The 19,652-nt window shown below is 51.9% G+C and overlaps 2 protein-coding genes across 4 annotated transcripts; one reads left to right on the top strand and one right to left on the bottom strand.

The window, feature by feature from the left end:
• Positions 1 to 248: 248 nt before the first annotated feature.
• Positions 249 to 4,994, top strand: TESK1 (testis associated actin remodelling kinase 1). 2 transcript variants are annotated; one of them, XM_017543078.2, is made up of 10 exons: positions 249 to 813; positions 958 to 1,079; positions 1,213 to 1,261; positions 1,803 to 1,949; positions 2,292 to 2,374; positions 2,547 to 2,637; positions 2,894 to 2,977; positions 3,124 to 3,213; positions 3,359 to 3,473; positions 3,822 to 4,994. In XM_017543078.2, exons 1-10 carry the CDS (start codon positions 595 to 597, stop codon positions 4,700 to 4,702), a joined length of 1,881 nt encoding a protein of 626 aa, XP_017398567.1. In that variant the 5' UTR covers positions 249 to 594; the 3' UTR covers positions 4,703 to 4,994. The 2 variants fall into 2 exon arrangements, with proteins under 2 accessions (XP_017398567.1, XP_017398568.1); XM_017543079.1 differs by lacking the exons at positions 249 to 813; positions 958 to 1,079; positions 1,213 to 1,261; positions 2,292 to 2,374 and having other exon boundaries at positions 1,810 to 1,949.
• Positions 4,925 to 14,120, bottom strand: CD72 (CD72 molecule). Of its 2 annotated transcripts, XM_017543080.2 has the most exons (9): positions 12,666 to 14,115; positions 12,458 to 12,565; positions 11,673 to 11,744; positions 11,090 to 11,179; positions 10,423 to 10,758; positions 7,456 to 7,598; positions 6,418 to 6,530; positions 5,554 to 5,708; positions 4,925 to 5,274 (listed from the first exon to the last, which is right to left on the bottom strand). In XM_017543080.2, exons 1-9 carry the CDS (start codon positions 12,745 to 12,747, stop codon positions 5,258 to 5,260), a joined length of 1,116 nt encoding a protein of 371 aa, XP_017398569.1. In that variant the 5' UTR covers positions 12,748 to 14,115; the 3' UTR covers positions 4,925 to 5,257. The 2 variants fall into 2 exon arrangements, with proteins under 2 accessions (XP_017398569.1, XP_037599601.1); XM_037743673.1 differs by lacking the exon at positions 5,554 to 5,708 and having other exon boundaries at positions 4,943 to 5,274; positions 12,666 to 14,120.
• Between the last annotated feature and the right edge of the window lie 5,532 nt (positions 14,121 to 19,652).

The following is a 19,652-nucleotide window of genomic DNA, read 5'->3' on the forward strand; positions in this document are numbered from 1 at the left end:
AACCCGGGGAGGAGAGAGGGGACTCCCTGGGCAGCTAAACTTCGCGTACGCACCATCGGCCCTTGATTCCCTTCCGTTATTCAAGCTCGGGCCTGAGCTTATTTGACCCCGGCGCCACAGGGCGTCGCGACCTGAAAGCCGGGAGGTGGGGGTGCGCACCTTGGGGGGCGTGGCCGCTGCCAGGAGGCCAGGCTTGAAAGAGTTAAGCGGAGGCCCGGCCCAGCCCCGCCCCCGGCAGGCCGCGGAGCCTGAGCCCCGGCGGCTAAGCAGAGCAGCCGCCGCCCGCCCGCCTGCCCGCCTCCGCCCGCGGCGAGCCCGCCCGGGAGCGCCGCCGCCACCGTCGCCGCCACCGTCACCGCCACCGCCCGGCCCAGGCCCAAACCCAGGCCCGGAGCTGAGCGGCGCGGTGTCCACCCGGGCCCAGCTGGCGCGGCGGGGGCGGGTCCAGGATCTTCGGCGGATCTTCCATTCTCAGGGCGGGAGCGGGAGTCCCGGCGCCCGGGATCGGGCTGGGCCGGCTCCCATGGCGAGCACGGCCTGCCGGGGCCCCGGGGACCCTGCCATGTGAAGCAGGCCCGGGCTGGGGGCCCGGCCATGGCCGGGGAACGGCCCCCACTGCGGGGCCCTGGGCCCGGGCCTGGAGAGGTGCCGGGGGAGGGGCCCCCAGGGCCGGGGGGCGCGGGCGGAGGCCCGGGCCGGGGCCGCCCCTCCTCCTACCGGGCTCTCCGCAGCGCCGTGTCTAGCCTGGCGCGTGTGGACGATTTCCACTGCGCGGAGAAGATCGGGGCCGGCTTCTTCTCTGAGGTCTACAAGGTAGGACCGGCCGAGAGGCAGAGGGGCGGGACCGAGCCTTCAACCAGAGGCTGGAACTGTGGGGCCGGGAGTGCGGGGAAGAGGGTCCAGACTCCGGCGACCCGCCCGACCTGCCCGGCCCTCGCTGGCCGCTCCCGCCCCCAGGTTCGGCATCGACAGTCAGGGCAAGTCATGGTGCTGAAGATGAACAAGCTCCCCAGTAATCGGGGCAACACACTACGGGAAGTGCAGTTGATGAACCGACTCCGGCACCCCAACATCCTAAGGTGAGCGGCCCCAGCCTGTCTGGGCAGTTTGCTGGGCGGGAGAGAAAGGGAAAGATCCCGCGGGAAAAGTGGAACTGAGGAGGAGCTGAGGCCCTTAACACCCTACCGTTCTGTGTCCCCCATCCTCTTCCAGGTTCATGGGGGTCTGTGTGCACCAGGGACAGCTGCACGCTCTTACAGAGGTGAGGATAGGCTGGAAAGGACGGACCCCCACCCCCCCCTTTACCCCCAAGGATAAAGGGTGTCAGTGATCTACGGGGGACTAGTGAGAGGCAGCAGGACCTCCTCCCAGGGGAGGCTTTCCTGAACTTCCCTTTAGGCAAACCACATATAAAAGGCTTCAGCTGGTCCTATTCTCTGTATCCCCTAGAACAGTGCTGTCCAGTAGAATTTTCTGCAGTGATGGAAGTGTCTCTATCTATGTTGTCCAATACAGTAGCAACTAGCCACATGTGGTTAAATTTAAATTATTTTAATTGTTTAGATGATTTTTTGTGGGTCAATTTGATTAAATAAAAAATTTTTAATTATTTAAATTTAAATTGTTGCACAAGGCTAGTGGCTACTGAGTTGAACAAGGCAATCCTAGAACATGGCTGGGAAGTCCTAGAGCACAATCTTACCTTCTAACCTCTGTGATCCTCTGGAGTGTCCCCTAGGTTATAAGTAGGGGACCCAGAATACAGACTGAAGTCTGACATTCATTCCCCTTCTATGTGCCAGTATATGAATGGGGGGACGTTGGAACAGCTGCTCAGCTCCCCTGAACCCCTATCCTGGCCGGTCAGGCTCCACCTGGCCCTGGACATTGCCCGAGGCCTGCGGTACCTGCACTCCAAAGGTGTATTTCACCGCGACCTCACATCCAAGGTAGGCTAGTGGGGTGGGTGGAGGCATGAAAGAGGGCTTGAGACTATTAGGTTGTAACTGGCCTGTGGATGTTGGGATGTGGATAATAGATATATTAGGATGTTGGAGCAGCAAGGCATTGGAGAATATTGGGGGACCGGGGTGAGTGGAGTGCTCTGAGGGACTGAGTAGCACCCTGTATTTGGAGTGTTGGATGATGTTGCAATATTGAAGTGCTTTGAAAACTGGGAAAGCAGAGAGGGCTGAGGTTATGCTGGAGTGAGAGGACTTTGGGTTATACATTGGGAGACCAGAGGGCAGAAGGTGATGTGTGTGTGGGGATACTATATGTGTATGTGTCAGAACTGTCTAGTCCGACGGGAAGATCGAGGCTTCACAGCTGTCGTGGGTGACTTCGGGCTGGCTGAAAAGATTCCTGTGTATAGGTGAGGTGAATGCCCCTGTTCCCCTTAGTTCTCCCAGAGTGCCCCTATCTGATATCCCCAGATCCCCAGGGATGTTTCCCTTGGGGGAGAGGAGGGAGTTCACTTCATCCTCTTTTGCCTGGGGGGGATACCTGAGTAGGATGTTTCTGACCACCTGCCCCTGCCCCTGCAGGGAAGGGGCAAGGAAGGAGCCATTGGCCGTGGTGGGCTCCCCATACTGGATGGCTCCAGAGGTATTGCGGGGTGAGCTGTATGATGAGAAGGTGAGACATCAACCCTTCAGATCCCCAAGGCCTTCTGAGACCCTTGAGATGTTCTCATAAGGCCTCATCCATCCCCAAAACAACTTTACCAGATCTTCAGGAGTCCCCAGGATCCCTTTGCCCCTCACAGGCACCCTTCCAACACATGAAAACTGTCAAGGTCCCCCACCCCTAACCAAATTCTGCTATATTCTGTCAAAATTCTAAAATGAAAACTGTTAATTCTTCCCCCGACACTATTATCTCTGACCCCCAGGCTGATGTCTTTGCCTTTGGGATTGTCCTGTGTGAGCTCATTGCCCGAGTACCTGCGGACCCTGACTACCTACCGCGCACTGAGGTGAATGTCTCTAGGTTTGCAAAGGAAAAATTTCAGACTAGGTGACTCATAACCAAGGAGGATTCCCTGGAGGTTGGGGTTCTGACTGGGGCAGAAGGAGAACCCAAGAAAAGCTGACTTGGAGGCCCCTCCTTCTGTTCCCACAGGACTTTGGCTTGGATGTGCCTGCTTTCCGAACTCTGGTGGGGGATGACTGCCCACTGCCTTTCCTGCTCCTGGCCATCCACTGCTGCAGCGTAAGAGTCTCACGCTCCTTCCTGCCCTGCCCTGCCCCCATCTATAAGCTGCCATGGCTACCCTATGGGACCCACGTGATGGGAGGAAACTTAGAGATCCTCTTTCGGAGCACTGAGTGAAGCCGTTTCCATCTCTACCCATCAGATGGAACCCAGCACCCGTGCCCCCTTCACCGAAATTACCCAGCACCTAGAATGGATCCTGGAGCAGCTGCCTGAGCCAGCCCCACTCACCAGGACTCGCCTGACACATAATCAGGGTAAGAGAGCATGACCTTGACCCAGCTTAAGTCCTTTGGTCTTTCTCCTCCCTAGAACTCAGAGGATGACATGAGGGAGGCTAGGTGTATTAGTTGAAAAGACTGGGGATCGGGCTGGGCTGGGGTGGGAGGACATCTCAAAGAAGACAGTTTCCTAATGCTAGAGCTTGAGGGAGGGGAGGGAAAAGAAGTAAAGGGGGCCTGGAGGTGACATCGCCCCTTTCCAAAGCACCCAGTGGGTCTCCATTTTTCAAGCTCTAGTCCCACCAGCCTCCTGGAAAATAGTGAGGCCCTCAGGAGCTATGATCAAATGCTGAAGACAGTGATTCCAGACCTCTCTGTCTACAGGCTCTGTTCCAAGAGGGGGTCCCTCTGCCACACTTCCCAGGCCAGACCCCCGGCTTTCCCGAAGCCGGTCAGACCTCTTCCTGCCCCCATCACCAGAATCACCCCCCAACTGGGGGGACAATCTGACTCGAGTCAACCCCTTCTCACTACGGGAAGACCTCAGGGGTGGCAAGATCAAGCTCTTGGACACACCCAGCAAGCCAGTCCTGCCTCTTGTGCCACCATCGCCACTGCCCTCCACTCAGCTACCCTTGGTGACCACTCCGGAGACTCTAGTCCAGCCTGGAACACCTGCCCGCCGCTGCCGCTCGCTACCCTCATCCCCAGAGCTCCCCCGCCGTATGGAGACAGCACTGCCAGGTCCTGGCCCTTCCCCTGTGGGCCCCTCAGCCGAAGAGAAGATGGAGTGTGAGGGCAGCAGCCCTGAGCTGGAACCTCCAGGACCAGCACCCCAGCTGCCTCTAGCCGTGGCCACAGACAACTTTATCAGCACCTGTTCCTCAGCCTCCCAACCCTGGTCCCCTAGATCAGGACCCGCCCTCAATAACAATCCCCCAGCTGTGGTGGTGCACTCCCCACAAGGCTGGGCTGGAGAGCCCTGGAACCGGGCCCAGCATAGCCTGCCCCGGGCAGCAGCCCTGGAGCGGACAGAAGCCTCGCCACCCCCTTCAGCTCCCCGGGAGCCCGATGAGGGGCTGCCCTGTCCTGGCTGCTGCCTCGGCCCCTTCAGCTTTGGCTTCTTGTCCATGTGCCCCCGCCCCACACCAGCTGTTGCCCGTTACCGCAACCTGAACTGTGAGGCGGGCAGTCTCCTCTGCCACCGAGGGCACCACGCCAAGCCACCCACACCCAGCCTGCAGCTGCCTGGGGCACGCTCTTAGCAGTGGAGCCTTTGGTCTCAGGCCTCCCACTTTGGCCTTCAGGACACCCTGTGAGGACAGAGCACACTTGCTGGACAGTGCCAGCCCCAGATGGACTGACTGGCTCTTCTCCCCATGTAGGGGAGCCCCAGCATGGACTCAAGGGACAGAGCACTTCCAGTCCGACCCCTGGGCTTGCGCTCCCGTGGGGATCACTGAACCAGACACAGCATTGCTGACACATGAGACTAACACGTGCAATTATTTAAAAATATTTCAATAAAACTGCCTGGCTGGCTCCGGGCCGCCCCTATCCGCTCAGCCCTTAACGCCCTCCTCCCCCACCCCATTCCACTCTGGGAGGTTCTTGGGGGAGGGCCAAAGTCCTTTCTAGAGGTGGCTTCACCCTTTTCCCAGGAACAGTCCAGTTTCAGGAAGAGAGAACAGGCAGCAGGCTGGCTGGAAGTGTCAGGCATGGATCAGCTCTTGGCCGGGCACTGCCAGAATTCAGGAATGCAGGGAGGAGACGGTCTGAGGACCCCACAGCCTCAGGTTAGGAAGGAGGGGCACAGGCTCTTAATTGGCATGAGTGTCTGGAAGATTAAAGCATCAGTGAGCTTCACAGTCAACTATAACTGAACCCTCATCCCGCTCACCCTCTTTCCCAGCTACATCATCAGCCTCCCATAAGTTCTAGGCCTTACTTGCCCCTCTCCCTGTCCACCCCACCCTAACATAAGCAGACCAAGCAACTGGAGGCTGTGGAGGAACTTTTCATCCCAGGTACAAGTTTTATCTCGGGCCCCCAGGCCCCTGCTCTAAGTCCCTCTGCCTCAGGACTCCCATGCCTCAGCCCCATCCCTCACTCATACCAGCTCGGTGCAAAGGGCTGTCCCAATCTGGAAACCTGAAAGCTGGCATCTCACAGATGGAGGGAAGAGAAGTTGTACATGCCTCTTGAAACAGTTGTGTGTAAGACGATGGCCATATTTTTACCAAGGGGCATTTTGAGTTTTGAATATAAACCCTAAAATGTAGTAAAGTAGAGCTGGGATATGCTCTGGACCCCTTCCATCCCACTCTCCCTTCTCTCCCCTTTGCCTTCATAAAACCTAAGTCCTAACTCAACCTGCCTGCCTAAGGCCACATCTGGGCATGGTTCAGGACAGATGCCTGGAGTTCAACTAGAAGAGGCTTTAGGACCAGTGGAGGGAAAAATCACTCTAGGTCTTTAAGATGGAAGGCCAATTAGGGAACAAAAGGAGGTGGCCACCCTGTTTCAGGGTCCCTAGGGTGGATCCTCAGTGATACCCCACTGCTCCCTTGCTCACTTCACTGATGCAGCTCTAGTGCCCCAAGTGGCCGCTACTGAGAAAGTACAACCTCAGTTTGGGTAGCCTTATCAAGGGATGGAGTTAGAATGCCAGTGTCATCAGCTGTGGAACCTTAGTTAAATCCTTAGTATCTCTCCCTAAAAAGTAAGATAGCATAGGTCCCAACCTAGTAGTTACTGAAACAAAAAAGCATGTGCCAGGGACTTCTAGGTAATGTAGATAGAATGAAGAATAAGATTACCCTAGGAAGTTATTAATCAACTAGAAGAGACAAATTAGGCAATTACAGTGTTGATTTATGGAAGAATTCTAAGGGGAGGTGGTGGGGAGGAAATCTCATTACCATGTCTTTATGGAGGGGATCATGGAGTTGAAAATACCCAGAAGTCCTAACTAACTTACCTAGAGTGTTGTGTATCATCAACCAACTTCCCATCCTTAGAGCTAAGGCCGATCCAGTATGAATTCTGTGAATCACCATTTGGCAACAGCAGACTTAAGCTCAAGTAATAACGCTGAGGGGAGATTCAGAGAGACCAGAGACGTGGAGAGTGATAAGAAATACAGGAGAAAATGTTCACCCTAGGGAGGCCTCAGCTTTGGCAAGGGGGCTGTATATATAACAGCTCTTTGGTGACTTGTCCCTGAATCCATCAGTTGCCACCCTGCAGATACAGGCTCACTGCTAAATTTGCCTCCCAGCTGGGTAAGAATCTCTGCCCGCCTTTGGAGGAGAGTCATTCTGTGTGTTGTTCTGACCCCAAGGAACCAAATCCTACAATCCAGCCCACCAAGTACGGGACCTCTCAGCTTGAGAGGCTACAAGAGTCAAGGAACCTGTCAAGCAGCCCAGGCTGCTGACCAGCCAGCTGAGATGAGATACAGTGGATCTGGGCACGGTGGATCACACCTGTAATCCCAGCACTTTGGGAGGCTGGGGCAGTTGGATCACCTGAGGTCAGGAGTTCAAGACCAGCCTGACCAATATGGTGAAACCCCATCCATACTAAAAAATACAAAAATTAGCTGGGCTTGGTGGTGGGTACCTATAATCCCAGCTACTTGGGAGCCTGAGACAGGAGAATCACTTGAACCTGGGAGGCAGAGGTTGCAGTGAGCTGAGATCACGCCACTGCACTCCAGCCTGGGTGACAGAGCAAGATTCCATCTCGGAAAAAAAAAAAAAATGTACAGATGGTTCATAAGTTTCTGCTCTCATGCCAACTCTTATCAGTTAGTAGGGGCTGCCTGGACCACTGTGCTGAAAAGATGCAGAGCTTGTTTCCAAGCTGGGAGGTAAAAAGTATTGTGATTCTCAGTTTCTGCCATTGAAAAGGAATGCCCACCCCAGCCATGTGTGCAGTGCCATTCCTGACTTGATGACATATGTCCCTTGACCTAATAGTACCCACTACAGTCTGTAAGTAAGGATATGCTTACTTGTGGATAAATTCCACTGAATGTGGCCAGCTTGGAAGACAGAGCTTCACAATGTCTTTGGCTGTCCTCCCAATTTTTCCGAGTAAGTGACTTGTAAAAGCAACTTTTTTGATGCATTATCCATCCCATCGGACAGCAGGTGTCTAAAAAGCAGAAAGAGCATGACAGCAGCAACACTTGGGATGAAAGTGACTACTCAGCAATCTGGTTGCTAACAATATTCCCCTAGGCCTAATCTCAGCACCTTCCATGGACTTCTATGATCTTTACAATCTTTCTTTTGCATCCCGTGGAAACACCATATCTATGTATACTTAGTAAAAAGACTTTAACATTCGACAACATTACTTCTTAACAATCTGGGAGGTTTGTCCTAATAGGGCCGATGTTATTACCCCAATTTTTGAACAATTGCAGTCCACCCTGACACTTTACCTAACATTTCTTGGGCTCATCTCCTCCACTACCTAAAGCACCCCCACTGCACATCCAACACTCCCACTCCTCCAGCACTGGCCCCCTCCTTCCCTCTACAATTTCCTGCAAGCAGACAATGTTGGGTCCTGTTTTGCAGAAACTGAGCTCTCTCCATTTTCCTCCTCTCTACCTCAAAATTTCTCTTCTCTGTTCTTTTCCTGACTATCCATAAGAAATAAATATCCCTCTTTCTTCAACATCCCACATCCTAATCTGCACTCCTGGTCCCAGGCCACCTCTTTCCATTGCTTTGTTCCATCAGTCCTGCCTCCATCAGTCCTGCTCCCTCTCTTCTCTCTACATGTCCTCATGTCCTACCCTGCTACTCCCTTGAGCTACTGTCCTATGGCAACTTAAAGGAATAAAAAATAAATCCCTTCCAGGCATGGTGGTTCACACCTGTAATCCCAGCACTTTGGGAGGCCAAGGCAGATGGATCACCTGAGGTCAGGAGTTTGAGACCAGCCTGATCAACATGGTGAAATCCCATCTCTACTAAAGGATCACTTAAACCCAGAAGGAAGAGGTCACAGTGAGCCGAGACTGTGCCACTGCACTCCAGCCTGGGTGACAGAGTGAAACTCCACCTCCAAAAAAAAAGAAAAGAAAGAAAGAAATCCATGTGGCCAAATGGAAGAGGGTGACGGGAAAAGGGGCACACTGAAAGGTAGGCAGGGGTGTTGGAACCATGTTAAGGATTTTTTATTTTTATATTATGAGGAAGAGAAAGTCAGTATAGGGTTTTACATAGACGAATTTTGTTCACTAGCTATATCCCAAGTGCCTGGGCACAGTGCTAGAACATATTGTATGTTATGTATTCCATAACTGTTTAATCAATTAACTGCAACGCTCTAGATTGGGATAACATGATCAGATTTTTGTTTGTAAAGGTTTACTCTGGCTCCAATATGAAGAATGGACTTGGGGGAGAGGGGTGAGTAGGAAAAATATTTAGAAAACTGTTGCAGGTATCCTTGCAAAAGATAAGGATGGGTAAAAATGCAAATGGATATACAGACTTGGTCATGGAAAGTGGAGGGAATTCCTCTCTCAAAGAGTGGAAGATGAGGGCATCTGCTGAAAGTGAGGGGGAAGATAGTCGGAAAAGGAGTTGTGAAGAGCAAGCTGACCATGGCAGAGGTCACCAGGCAGTGCTGAGAGACTACAGCCTCAGTGGCACCAAGCAAAATGATTGTACTATTTGTCACACCTTGGTGCTGACCATGGGCAGTTGGGTTCATCCAGAGTTGAGATTTTGCCCATCAAGTGCACTAGAAGAATAATGGAACAAAGAAGTGAGTGAGCCAGGTATGGTGGCTCATGCCTGTAATCTCAGCACTTTGGGGGTCTGAGGCAAGAGGATTGCTTGAGCCCAGGAGTTCAAGATCAGTCAGGGAAACATAGTGAGACCCTGTCAGTCCTTTAAAAAATAAGTGAGTAATTGAAGTGATGAACTCCAAACCAAAGATGGGTAGGGAGAGAAGTGTGGACAGGAGACGGCTGAAGTGAAGGGAGAAAAAGGGGAGTTGGCAGATTGGAGGCCTCAATGAGATTTTTAAAAAAAAAGCGTAGGGAAAGCCTGCAGAGTGGTGCCTCCTCCAGGCAGCTGTGATCAGAGTGGAAGTCTGAAACCATTATTTTGCCAGAAGAGCAGTTTGGAATGTAGAGGTCTAAGGTACAGCTATGAGAATGGGCAGCCCTGGCATGGAACTGATGGTCACAGGGGATAAGGCTAAGGAAATGAGGGCAAGGGGTGTCTGCACACAATCTTGCTGTCTTATGCCGGGGCGGGGGGTAGGGGGGCAGGTACCCTAGCTAGACAGAGCCTAAACCTGACCATAGCCCAAAATATCCCACTCCCCTTGGGCCTGGCACCTTGCCTAGACCCTCAGCCTGCTTTGACACATCCTTGCCTCTTTTATGTGTTCCCTTCCCCATCTCCACCTACTAGCTAGGGTCCTGCTTTCAAAATGAATGGACACCGCATCCTAGTTCCCTATACCACAATTCCTGGCTCCACCTTACTGTGAGTGCTGAGAGCTTCACTGCCTTGCTCCACCACCAGGTTGCACTCCATGTCAGTCAGTAAGTCTTACCCTTTGGGGGGATCTCAGCTATAACGAAAATTAATTAAAGCTGTGGACCCTGTCTTTAGAAAGATGTGCAAACAGCCAAGTCTGTGTTCCCAGATCCTTGTCACGGATGTCAGCCAAACGAAACCTTGGACACTGTGATTTGGACTGCTGGTGCCATCCTCCTCTCCCCCACAGAATGCCTTGGAGCTGGGTGGGTCCCCCTAAATCCAGTATGCAGCTTGGTCCTTCTCTCTGTTGGCCAAGCCTGAACAGCTTATGTCAGCCACCACTCTGGTTCACTGTCCCTTTCCTGAACAGCTCACAGTCCCCTGGGTGATAGACGGATCCCTGCCACTAGTATCTCCTTGCTCCAATCCATCCCTCCCATCTCTCCTCTCCCCAGAGTGGATACCTGATGAGTGGCATGTGAAGATGGACTTCAGTCTGTTCTCCATGTTGCTCAGCTTCTGCTCCAAGGCCCTCCTCTGCTCCTCCTCACTTCGCAAGTTCTCCTTTGTCTTCTCTTTGTCTGCCTGGCAGGCCTGTAGCTGCCCTTCGGCCTCCTGACGGGCCCTCTGTTCTGCTTGTAGTGCTTCCTGACTCTGTACCAGATCTCTCCTGGACCCCTGCAGATCCTCTGCCCTCTGTTCCAGCTGTGTTATCTTAAGGTGGAGCTGCTGCCTCAGGCTGCTGTTAGTGGCTTCCAGAACCCTGTTCATCTGCTGGAGCTGCTGAGACACCTGCAGATCTGTTTGGCCACAGAGATTTGGAGGACGTCTTCTCTAGCCCTGCCCTAGTGCCCTGAGACTGCAGCATCAGCCCTTTTTCTGCTTCTTGCAACTTTTTACATCACAGGCTGAAATACAAGATTTGATTGCCTAAAGCTTAAGGAGGTACTGGATTAGGTGAGGACGATTCAGGAAGGCAACAGACCTGGCTGGAAACCAAACTTAAAGCTAAGCATGTGGTGGTAGTGATGATGAGCCCTGGTTTGGGGGTCAGCTTTGGGGGGAGAGTCGGGATAAAAGTCGTTTGGTGTAAATGGGAAGTGGGGACGGTGTGGGGACAGCCTTACTCACAGCGCACTCCCAGGCAGATGGCGGCCACTCCTAACAGCAGGCAGGTGAGGAGCAGGCCAAGCAGGAGGTATCGAAGACAGGCTGTGCGGCCTTAGGGGGACAGTGGGATGGATGCGGGCAGTCAGCCCCCGGAAAGAAAGTAGAGAGTAGGGGACGGGTGCGTGGGGAAGATTCCTGGGGAAGGCATCCCTAGAGGAAAGCGGTGCAGAGCTGAGGGGGCAAGCATGGTGGTTTTTGTTGGGTAGCAGGGAGTTTCGCATGTAGGGGAGAGGGTGTTGCAGAATCAGAGCTGATAAGGATTGGGGGCATTACCTGGGAGAAGGGGAAGGAAATATCAGATGGAGAGAGGGAGAGAGGAGAAGGGTGGGGAGTTAGGTGAATTGGGACCATCCACGGGGGCGGCGGTGCACGTCGGATTCTGGCGCACTGGGATAGAGGTGAATTGCGCAAGGCAGCCAGGGCGGGGTTCTGCCGGGGCACAGTTCTGCCCTGGCGGTGGGAAGGGCTCATCGCGGGAAAAACTTCACCCTGCGGGGCCCAGCGCCATCCGCAGCCCCCGCGGCCGTCCAGCTCACACACTCACAGGGGAGAATCCTCCTGACCGCCGGTGACGTCACGGCGCTCCAGGAAGCTGTTGGCTGCTCAGACTTGACCGCTGTCGAGGGGAGCATCCAGCGTGAGACAGGAAGCCTCGAGTATTGCTCCTTTTCCTCCTGCGCACCCGCTTAGTCCTCGCCACTGGGAAACTCCAGACCCCTAGAGTTGGTCTGGGACACCCCGTCACTATCCTGAGTTCCTCGTCTGCCCGGGACTCTCTCGGCTCCCTCCTGGGTCTCACAGTCCTGAGACCCCCTCATCTCTCCTAGTTCTTCCTTTATTGTTTCCTCAGGGGCCTCTTATCTGTCAGCCCCAATCCCTGTCCCTCATTGCTCTCATGCCTCTCCCATTCCCTCTTTTCCCTCCCATGGCTCCCCATTTCCCATTGGAACTCATCCCTCCACAAGGCTGCCCTGGGGTCTCCACCTTGCTGAAGGAATCTTTCTTCCTCTCCTGGCTCCCATTTATCCTGTTCCTATTCTTCTCTTTCCTACCAACCGGCCTCCTCCTTTCCCCCAGGGTATTGTGCTCTCAAGAATACTATGGGTCATGGCGTGGGGGCTGAAGCCTGCAGTCCCAACACTTTGGGAGGCCAGGGCAGGAGGATCACTTGAGCCCAGGATGTCGAGGCCACAGTGAGCCATGATCACACCGCTGCACTCCAGCCTGAGTGATAGAGCAAGACCCTGTCTCAACAACAACAACATTGTGGACTCCCCAGCTCAAGACACATCCCCTGCAACAAACACACATCCCCCAGGATCTCCAGACCTGCTTTGTCCCCTAGTCCAGAAGAAGCCAAGCTCAAGGGCACCCCTGGGACTGGGGGCACTTGAACGTTCTCATAGGTGAGTTCCCCATCCTCGTCAGCCCCTGGGTCTGGAGACAAGAGAAAAGAGACCAATGTGGGAGTCAGGAATGGGGTCTGTGGGGCAGGGAGTGGGGATGTAGGATCAAGGGGAGCCCTTATCCCCCTTACCCTGTCCCAACCGGCTGGAGTTGCTCTTCTTCAGGGGAGCCTTCACGAACCTCAGATCCGCATAGGTGATGGCCTCAGCCATGGTCCCGAGCAGCTCTGCCCCCACCCGTCCTCCCTTGCCCCTCTCCTCTCTGTCCCTTTACGTCTAGGCTTTGTGTTATCTCTGTGACTGTACTGCTAAGCACCTAGCTCTGTGACCTCCAGTCCCGAAAGAGGAAGATGTGAGCAAGTCTCAAACAGATGGGCTCAATGAAGCAGAAGGCATCCCTGGGCCAGGGCCAGAGGGGTCATAGAGGGGATACTGAGGTCCAAAGCACATGGGTAGGGGCTGGGCCTGTCCCCATGTCCTGCTTGTGCTGCTTCTCCATGCATCTTAGACCCATGTGGGCCATGCTGGGCCCCAAACCTGGTCCTCCTGGTTATCTGCCCTGCCCCACCCTCCTCCTGGCTGCCTTATCCACTGGGGTTTATGATGTGTAGCTGGAGCTGCACTGGCCCAGATGATCTCCCCAGCTCCAGGGTGAGGCTCCATTCTCCCCATCAGACTGGGGGCTCCTGGTTTGCATCTGTCACTCCTCATGATCCTGGGGTTTCTAGTAACTGTGGGTCCAGGAACAAGGTGAGGAACAGCCATGACTGCAGCACCTCTGGAAAGGTGTGTGGCAGCACTGCCCCCCATGCACCCTCATGGGGAGCCAGGGAGCAGGTGAGCAAGGGAGTTGCAGAGGGCTTAAGAAGGGCTACAGCTTCCTAGGCAGAGGCAAGGCAGAGGAGCAGAGCAGAGCGAGAGGCCGAGCGCAGATTCTGGACCAGCAGACATTTTGACATTTTCTTGGTTTGGTTTTGGTTTTCCTCCTACTTTCCTAGTAAAGTTCTTCCTTTAAAAAATCCCAACACTGTCCCTTCATACCCAGCCCTAAGGAAAAAAGGGGCATTTGTGGCAGAGGACCCAGGGACTGAGAGGCCCTCATAGGTGATAGGGGCCTGGCTGATGGAGGAGAGAGGGAACCAGGGAAGGGGAGAAGGGGGCTGCTGAACAGGGGTGCCCAAAGGTACTCCCTAATGTTCTCTTACCAGATGTGACCCCTAATAAGAACCCCAAAACAGCCTACATCAGGGATAGGAAGGAACTGGAACAAGACACAGTGTGGGGGTGGGAAGAACTCGCCCAAGCAGTATGGTATCCGCTCCGCAGAAACCCCTCCTGCAGCTGTGGGGAGGAAAAAGGAAGGGGGTAAAGGTCCTCACTGCATGCCAACAGCTCGGATGATTGGTGGTGTGTGGTGAGGCGCTGCCAGGAACCCTAGAGCTCTGCCAATAGCTCCACCCAGCCAGCCCTAGAGGAAGCCAGCCCAGAGGCCACTGAGACGAGGCTGTCACCTCAAAAATGTATCTGTCTGTAGACCGGGTGCCGTGGCTCACGCCTGTAACCCCAGCACTTTGGTGGCTCATGCCTCGTGATCCAGAGGTGGGCAGATCAAGAGGTCAGGAGTTCAAGACTAGCTTGGCCAACATGGTGATAACCCCGTCTCTACTAAAAAAATACAAAAATTAGCTGGGCGTGGCAGCACACGCCTGTAATCCCAGCTACTCGGGAGGCTGAGGCAGGAGAATCACTTGAACCAGGGAGTCGGAGGTTGCAGTGAGCTGAGATCGCACCACTGCACTCCAGCCTGGCCACAGAGGGAAACTCTGTCAAAAAAAAAAATGCATCTGTAGAGAGGCATATGTGTGCATGTGCATGCATGGACATGCATGTTCCCAGGATTTGCAGTCTGTTAGGGCATCTGTGAGGTGAGCAGCTATGTCAGAGCCTGCCTGAAGGAGAAGGCCTTCTGTGGGCTGAAGGCTGCCTGTGATTGCTGTTATTTTCCGTGGCAGGGAATGATGGGTCATTTTCAGAAAAATCTTCAAAAGTCATCACAAGAGATCCTACAAGTATTTCCTTTTTGAGGCTCACTGTTTCCTAAGGTGCCTCTGCAGCTGTTAACGGTCCTTGCTTGATTAAAGTTTCCAACAACCCAGACCTTCCCCCAGATACAGACAGTGGTGTGTGGTGGTGACTCCCTGGGGGCCCAGGGGCCCTGAAAGTGAGTGGGAGGGTATAGAGCAGCTGGTAGCAGGGGTGGGTGGGGACAGTCAAATACTTGAACCTGTGGAGTACAGGGGGTAGGTGTTGGCAGTGTATGAGTAAATCAGTTGCAGTAACATTTGCAGGAGTTCCCCAGATTGTACAGTGTCCCAGTTTTCAGATCCAAAACACAGGTGAACATGATGTAGATGCCAGGTAAAATGCTAAAACCAAGCTTCCAGTCTGCACTCAAAAAGGAATCTGTGGCTAACACAGTGAAACCCCATCTCTACTAAAACTACAAAAAAATTAGCCAGGTGTGGTGGCTCCCGCCTGTAGTCCCAGCTACTCGGGAGGCTGAGGCAAGAAAATCGCTTGAACCCAGGAGGTAGAGGTTGCAGTGGGCCAAGATCATGCCATTGCACTCCAGCCTGGGCAACAAGAGCAAAGCTCTGTCTCAAAAAAAAGAAAAAAAAAAAAGGAATCCATAAGCGTGCTGACTAACTTGACCTGTGGAGAGGCTTAAGAAGGGAATACTCTGGCCAGCTGCGGTGGCTCACACCTGTAATCCCAGCACTTTGGGAGGCTGAGGCAGGCAGATCGCCTAAAGTGAGGAGTTTAAGACCAGCCTGGCCAACAAGGTGAAACCCTGTCTCTATTAAAAATACAAAAATTAGGTCGGGCATGGTGGCTCACACCTGTAATCCCAGCACTTTGGGAGGCCAAGGCAGCCAGATCAGCTGAGGTCAGAAGTTCAAGACCAGCCTGACCAACATGGAGAAACCCTGTCTCTACAAAAATACACAATTAGCCGGGCTTAGTAATGCATGCCTGTAATCCCAGCTACTGGGGAGGCTGAGGCAGGAGAATTGCTTGAACCCAGGAGGCAGAAGTTGTGGTGAGCCGAGATTGTGCCATTCCACTCCAGCCTGGGCAACAAGAGCAAAACTCCATCTCAAAAAACAAAAAGATTAGCTAGGCATGGTGGCATGTGCCTATAATTCCAGCTACTTGGGAGGCTAAGGCAGGAGAATTGCTTGAACCTGGGAGGTAGAGGTTGCAGCGAGCCAAGATTGTGCTTAGCCTGGGACACAGAGTGAGACTCCGTTTCCAAAGAAAAAAAAAAAAAAAGAAGGGATCCCCAGATGGAATTGCACACCCCATTGAATGTCTTAACCAGGCTCGGTCATATTTTTCTCCTCTTTAGTCTTTTGGTTACATATCTTTTCATGACAGGCTGCATTCCCTCTGTCTTAGACCATCTTGTAGCCTTCCTTTGTGTAAGAGAGTGGGATCCTTCCCCTTCCCCAATTGTGTCACATGGGTTCTTTACAATTTTGACATTCACATTACCTTTAGAGGCTGGACATCAGAAAAGATGTCTGTAACTCCAAGCTATACCTCTATTGCCCAAATATCAGGGAGTTTTTTTTTTTTTAAGAGCTGAGGGATCAGTGCTATACATTTCAGCTTTTCCAGAACCATAATATAATCTGAGAGCCTAGAGGGCAGACGCCAACACCCACGTTTTACCCTCTCCTGACCTCCCCATTACTCATTACACAGAATGGGTTGACAAGAGGAGGGGGTCCAAACATGAGGGCATCAGATAGAATCTCCCATGTGGAAGGGGACTTGTCATTGATACAGTCTACGTCAGGACATCAGAGGCATCTCCTAAGACTCTGAAAGTCAGGCTATATCTGTCTTTATTACTTTAACCCACTGGCCTCCAGGAAGCCCTAGTTTACTGACAGGGTGTGGTAGCCAGAATAATGGCCTCCCAAAAATGTTCACACTCAAATCCCTGGAACCTGTGAATATTACCTAACAAAATGTAGATGTGACTATGTTAATTAAGGCCCTTTTAGATGGAGAGATTTTCCTGTTTTATCTTGGTAGGCACACTCTGATCACATGAGTCCTTGAAAGGGAGAACCTTTCCCATCACAGAGAGAAAGAGATTCGGTGAGGGAAGGAGGGCCAGAGAGATGCCACAGGAGAAGCACTCAACCCAAAGGTCCTGATTTTGAAGGTGGAGGAAGAGGACCATGAGCCAAGGAATGCAGGCAGCCTTTAAGAGATGGAAAAGACAAGGAAGCGGATTTTCCCCTTCAGCCTCCAGAAAGGAAGCAGCCCTCTAGACACCTTGAATTCAGCCCAGTGAGACCTGTGTCAACCTAATCTCCAGAACTGTAAGACAATACATTTTTATTGTTTAAGCCATCAAGTGTATAATGTATTAGAGTAGCATTAGATACATTTCCTGAACTGTGGAGGAAGAATGATGTAATAGAAAGAACATGACACTCTGGTTAAAGAGACCAGCCTTGCCACAGTATGTGACTTTGGGCAAGTCACAATTTTCCATCTGTAAAATACAAGATAGTCTGACCTCAATCAAGAGTATGATTGCTGGAGACACAGTAGGTGTGGACTTTAGCAAAGACCTCTTTAAAAGTCTGTCACAAAGGCTTCAGAGTCAGGAGGGAGAAAAATGGGCTGCCTGATCGCACCGTGAGGGAGACTTGGAGTTCTTTGATCACTGAAGCCAAAGAGTACAGATAAGTCTTCAGTGACTTGCCCCGGGCCTCTCTTTGGTCCTGCCTCAAATGATGACACAGAAAGCACATTTTCTGTGCCAATGGCACAGAGCTGAAAAGAAAACCAAATACATCAAAAGGCCAACTCAAGATTCAAGCCTTGCAACAGGGCAAAATAATGGCTCCAAACCACAGAATGAAATGTCATAAAAATAATAACAGCAGGCCAGGTGCGGTGGCTCATGCCTGTAATTCTAGCACTTTGGGAGGCCAAGGCAGGTGGATCACGATGTCAGGAGTTCGAGACCAGCCTGGCCAATGTCGTGAAACCTTGTTTCTACTAAAAATACAAAAATTAGCTAGGTGCGGTGGCAGGCACCTGTAGTCCCAGCTACTTGGGAGGCTGAGGCAGAAGAATCGCTTGAACCTGGGAGGCAGAGGTTGCAGGGAACTGAGATCGCACCACTGCATTCCAGCCTGGGCGACAGTGAGACTCAGTCTCAAAAAAATAAATACGGCTGGGCGCGGTGGCTCACGCCTGTAATCCCAGCACTTTGGGAGGCTGAGGCAGGCAGATCAGGAGGTCAAGAGACTGAGACCATGCTGGCCAACATGGTGAAACCCCTTCTCTACTAAAAATACAAAAATTAGCTGGGCATGGTGGCGTGTGCCTGTAGTCCCAGCTACTCGGGAGGCTGAGGCAGGAGAATTGCTTGAACCTGGGAGGCAGAGGTTGCAGTGAGCCGAGATCGTGCCACTGCACTCCAGCCTGGCGCCTAGCAACAGAGTGAGACTCTGTCTCTAAATAAATAAATTAATTAATAATAATAATAATAATAACAGCAAAGCCAGGCATGATGGCTCACACCTATAATCCCAAGATTCTGGGAAGCTTAGGTAGGAGGATGACTTGTGTCCAGGAGTTTGTGACCAGCGTGGCCAACACAGTGAGATCCCATCTCTACACAAAATTTAAAAATTAAGCAGGTGTGATGGCACACATCTATGGTCTCAGCTTCTTGGGAAGCTGAGTGGGGAGGATTGTTTGAGCCCAGGAGGACGAGGCTGTTGTAAGCCATGTTTGTGCCACTGCCCTCTGGCCTAGGCAGCAGTGAAACCCTCTCTCAAAAAATAATCAACATTAAAAATTTTAAAAGATAATACAGCAAGCATTTATTGAAAAATGAAATTTGGAATACAAAAAATAAATTACATAAGCATAGGATGGAGAGCGTCCTGGGTTAATAATTGTTTATGTAAAAAAAGTTTGAGGAGAAAGGCAGTTATTACTTTATACTTGAAGGGATCTTAGAGAGCCCAGGCTGCTTATTTGACAAATTAAGAAACTGGGCTCAGCAGGCTGTAAGCTTCTTATAAACTAACCCAGTGACTGGAAAGAAGCTTGTGACAAAAGGTTGCCGCATGGAACTGTAGCTCCCTTACCAATACATCAAACCTTGAGCCAGACACACCTATAGCCCTTTTTTTGTTTTATTTTTTACTTTTTGTTTTTTATCCCATACTTAAATACTACCTATAGCCCTTTTTAAGCAGGCAAACCTCTGCTGATGAGGCAGCCCTAGTCCCCAGAAATTGTCTTGTGACCTCCAACCCCTCTGACCTCAGCTGATTAAAATTAGCAAGTGAGACTGGGTGCAGTCATTCATGCCATCATCCCAGCACTTTGGGAGACCAAGGTGGGCAGATCACCTGAGGTCAGGAGTTCAAGACTAGCCTGGCCAACATAGTGAAACCTTGTCTCTACTAAAAATACAAAATTATTTGGGCATGGTGGCACACGCCTGTAATCGCAGCTACTCAGGAGACTGAGGCAGCAGAATCGCTTGAACCCAGGATGTGGAGGTTGCAGTGAGCTGAGATTACACCACTGCACTCCAGCTTGGGTGACTTAGCAAGACTCTGTCTCAAAAAATAAATAAATACATAAAGATAAATGAAATAAAATAAAATAAATGGCTGGGTGCCGTGGCTCACGCCTGTAATCCCAGCACTTTGGGAGGCCGAGGCCGGAGTATCATCTGAAGTCAGGAGTTCAAGACTATCCTGTTCAACAATGGTGAAACCTCGTCTCTACAAAAATAAAAATTAAAATTAAAAATTAAAAATAAATAAAATGAGCAAGTGGGCAACTGTCTAAGGCTGGCCAATCCATGGACAATCCAGTGGCCTAGACATCAGGATTTTATCAAAGCTCATTTTCAGGAACTTAAGTGGGAATATATGGAGATGACCGCTGAGCTAGCAGTGGGAGTTAAAGATGAAAGGATGTGTAGAGAGTGTCTACACTGACCCATAGGGTTCTCCATACCTGGTGATTGTGCCTGGCTACTCCTTGCCCACATACTAGTGGGC

The sequence above is a fragment of the Cebus imitator genome, unplaced genomic scaffold (assembly GCF_001604975.1).
Source record: "Cebus imitator isolate Cc_AM_T3 unplaced genomic scaffold, Cebus_imitator-1.0 Scaffold149, whole genome shotgun sequence".
In the NCBI taxonomy this organism is placed as follows: Eukaryota; Metazoa; Chordata; class Mammalia; order Primates; family Cebidae; genus Cebus; species Cebus imitator.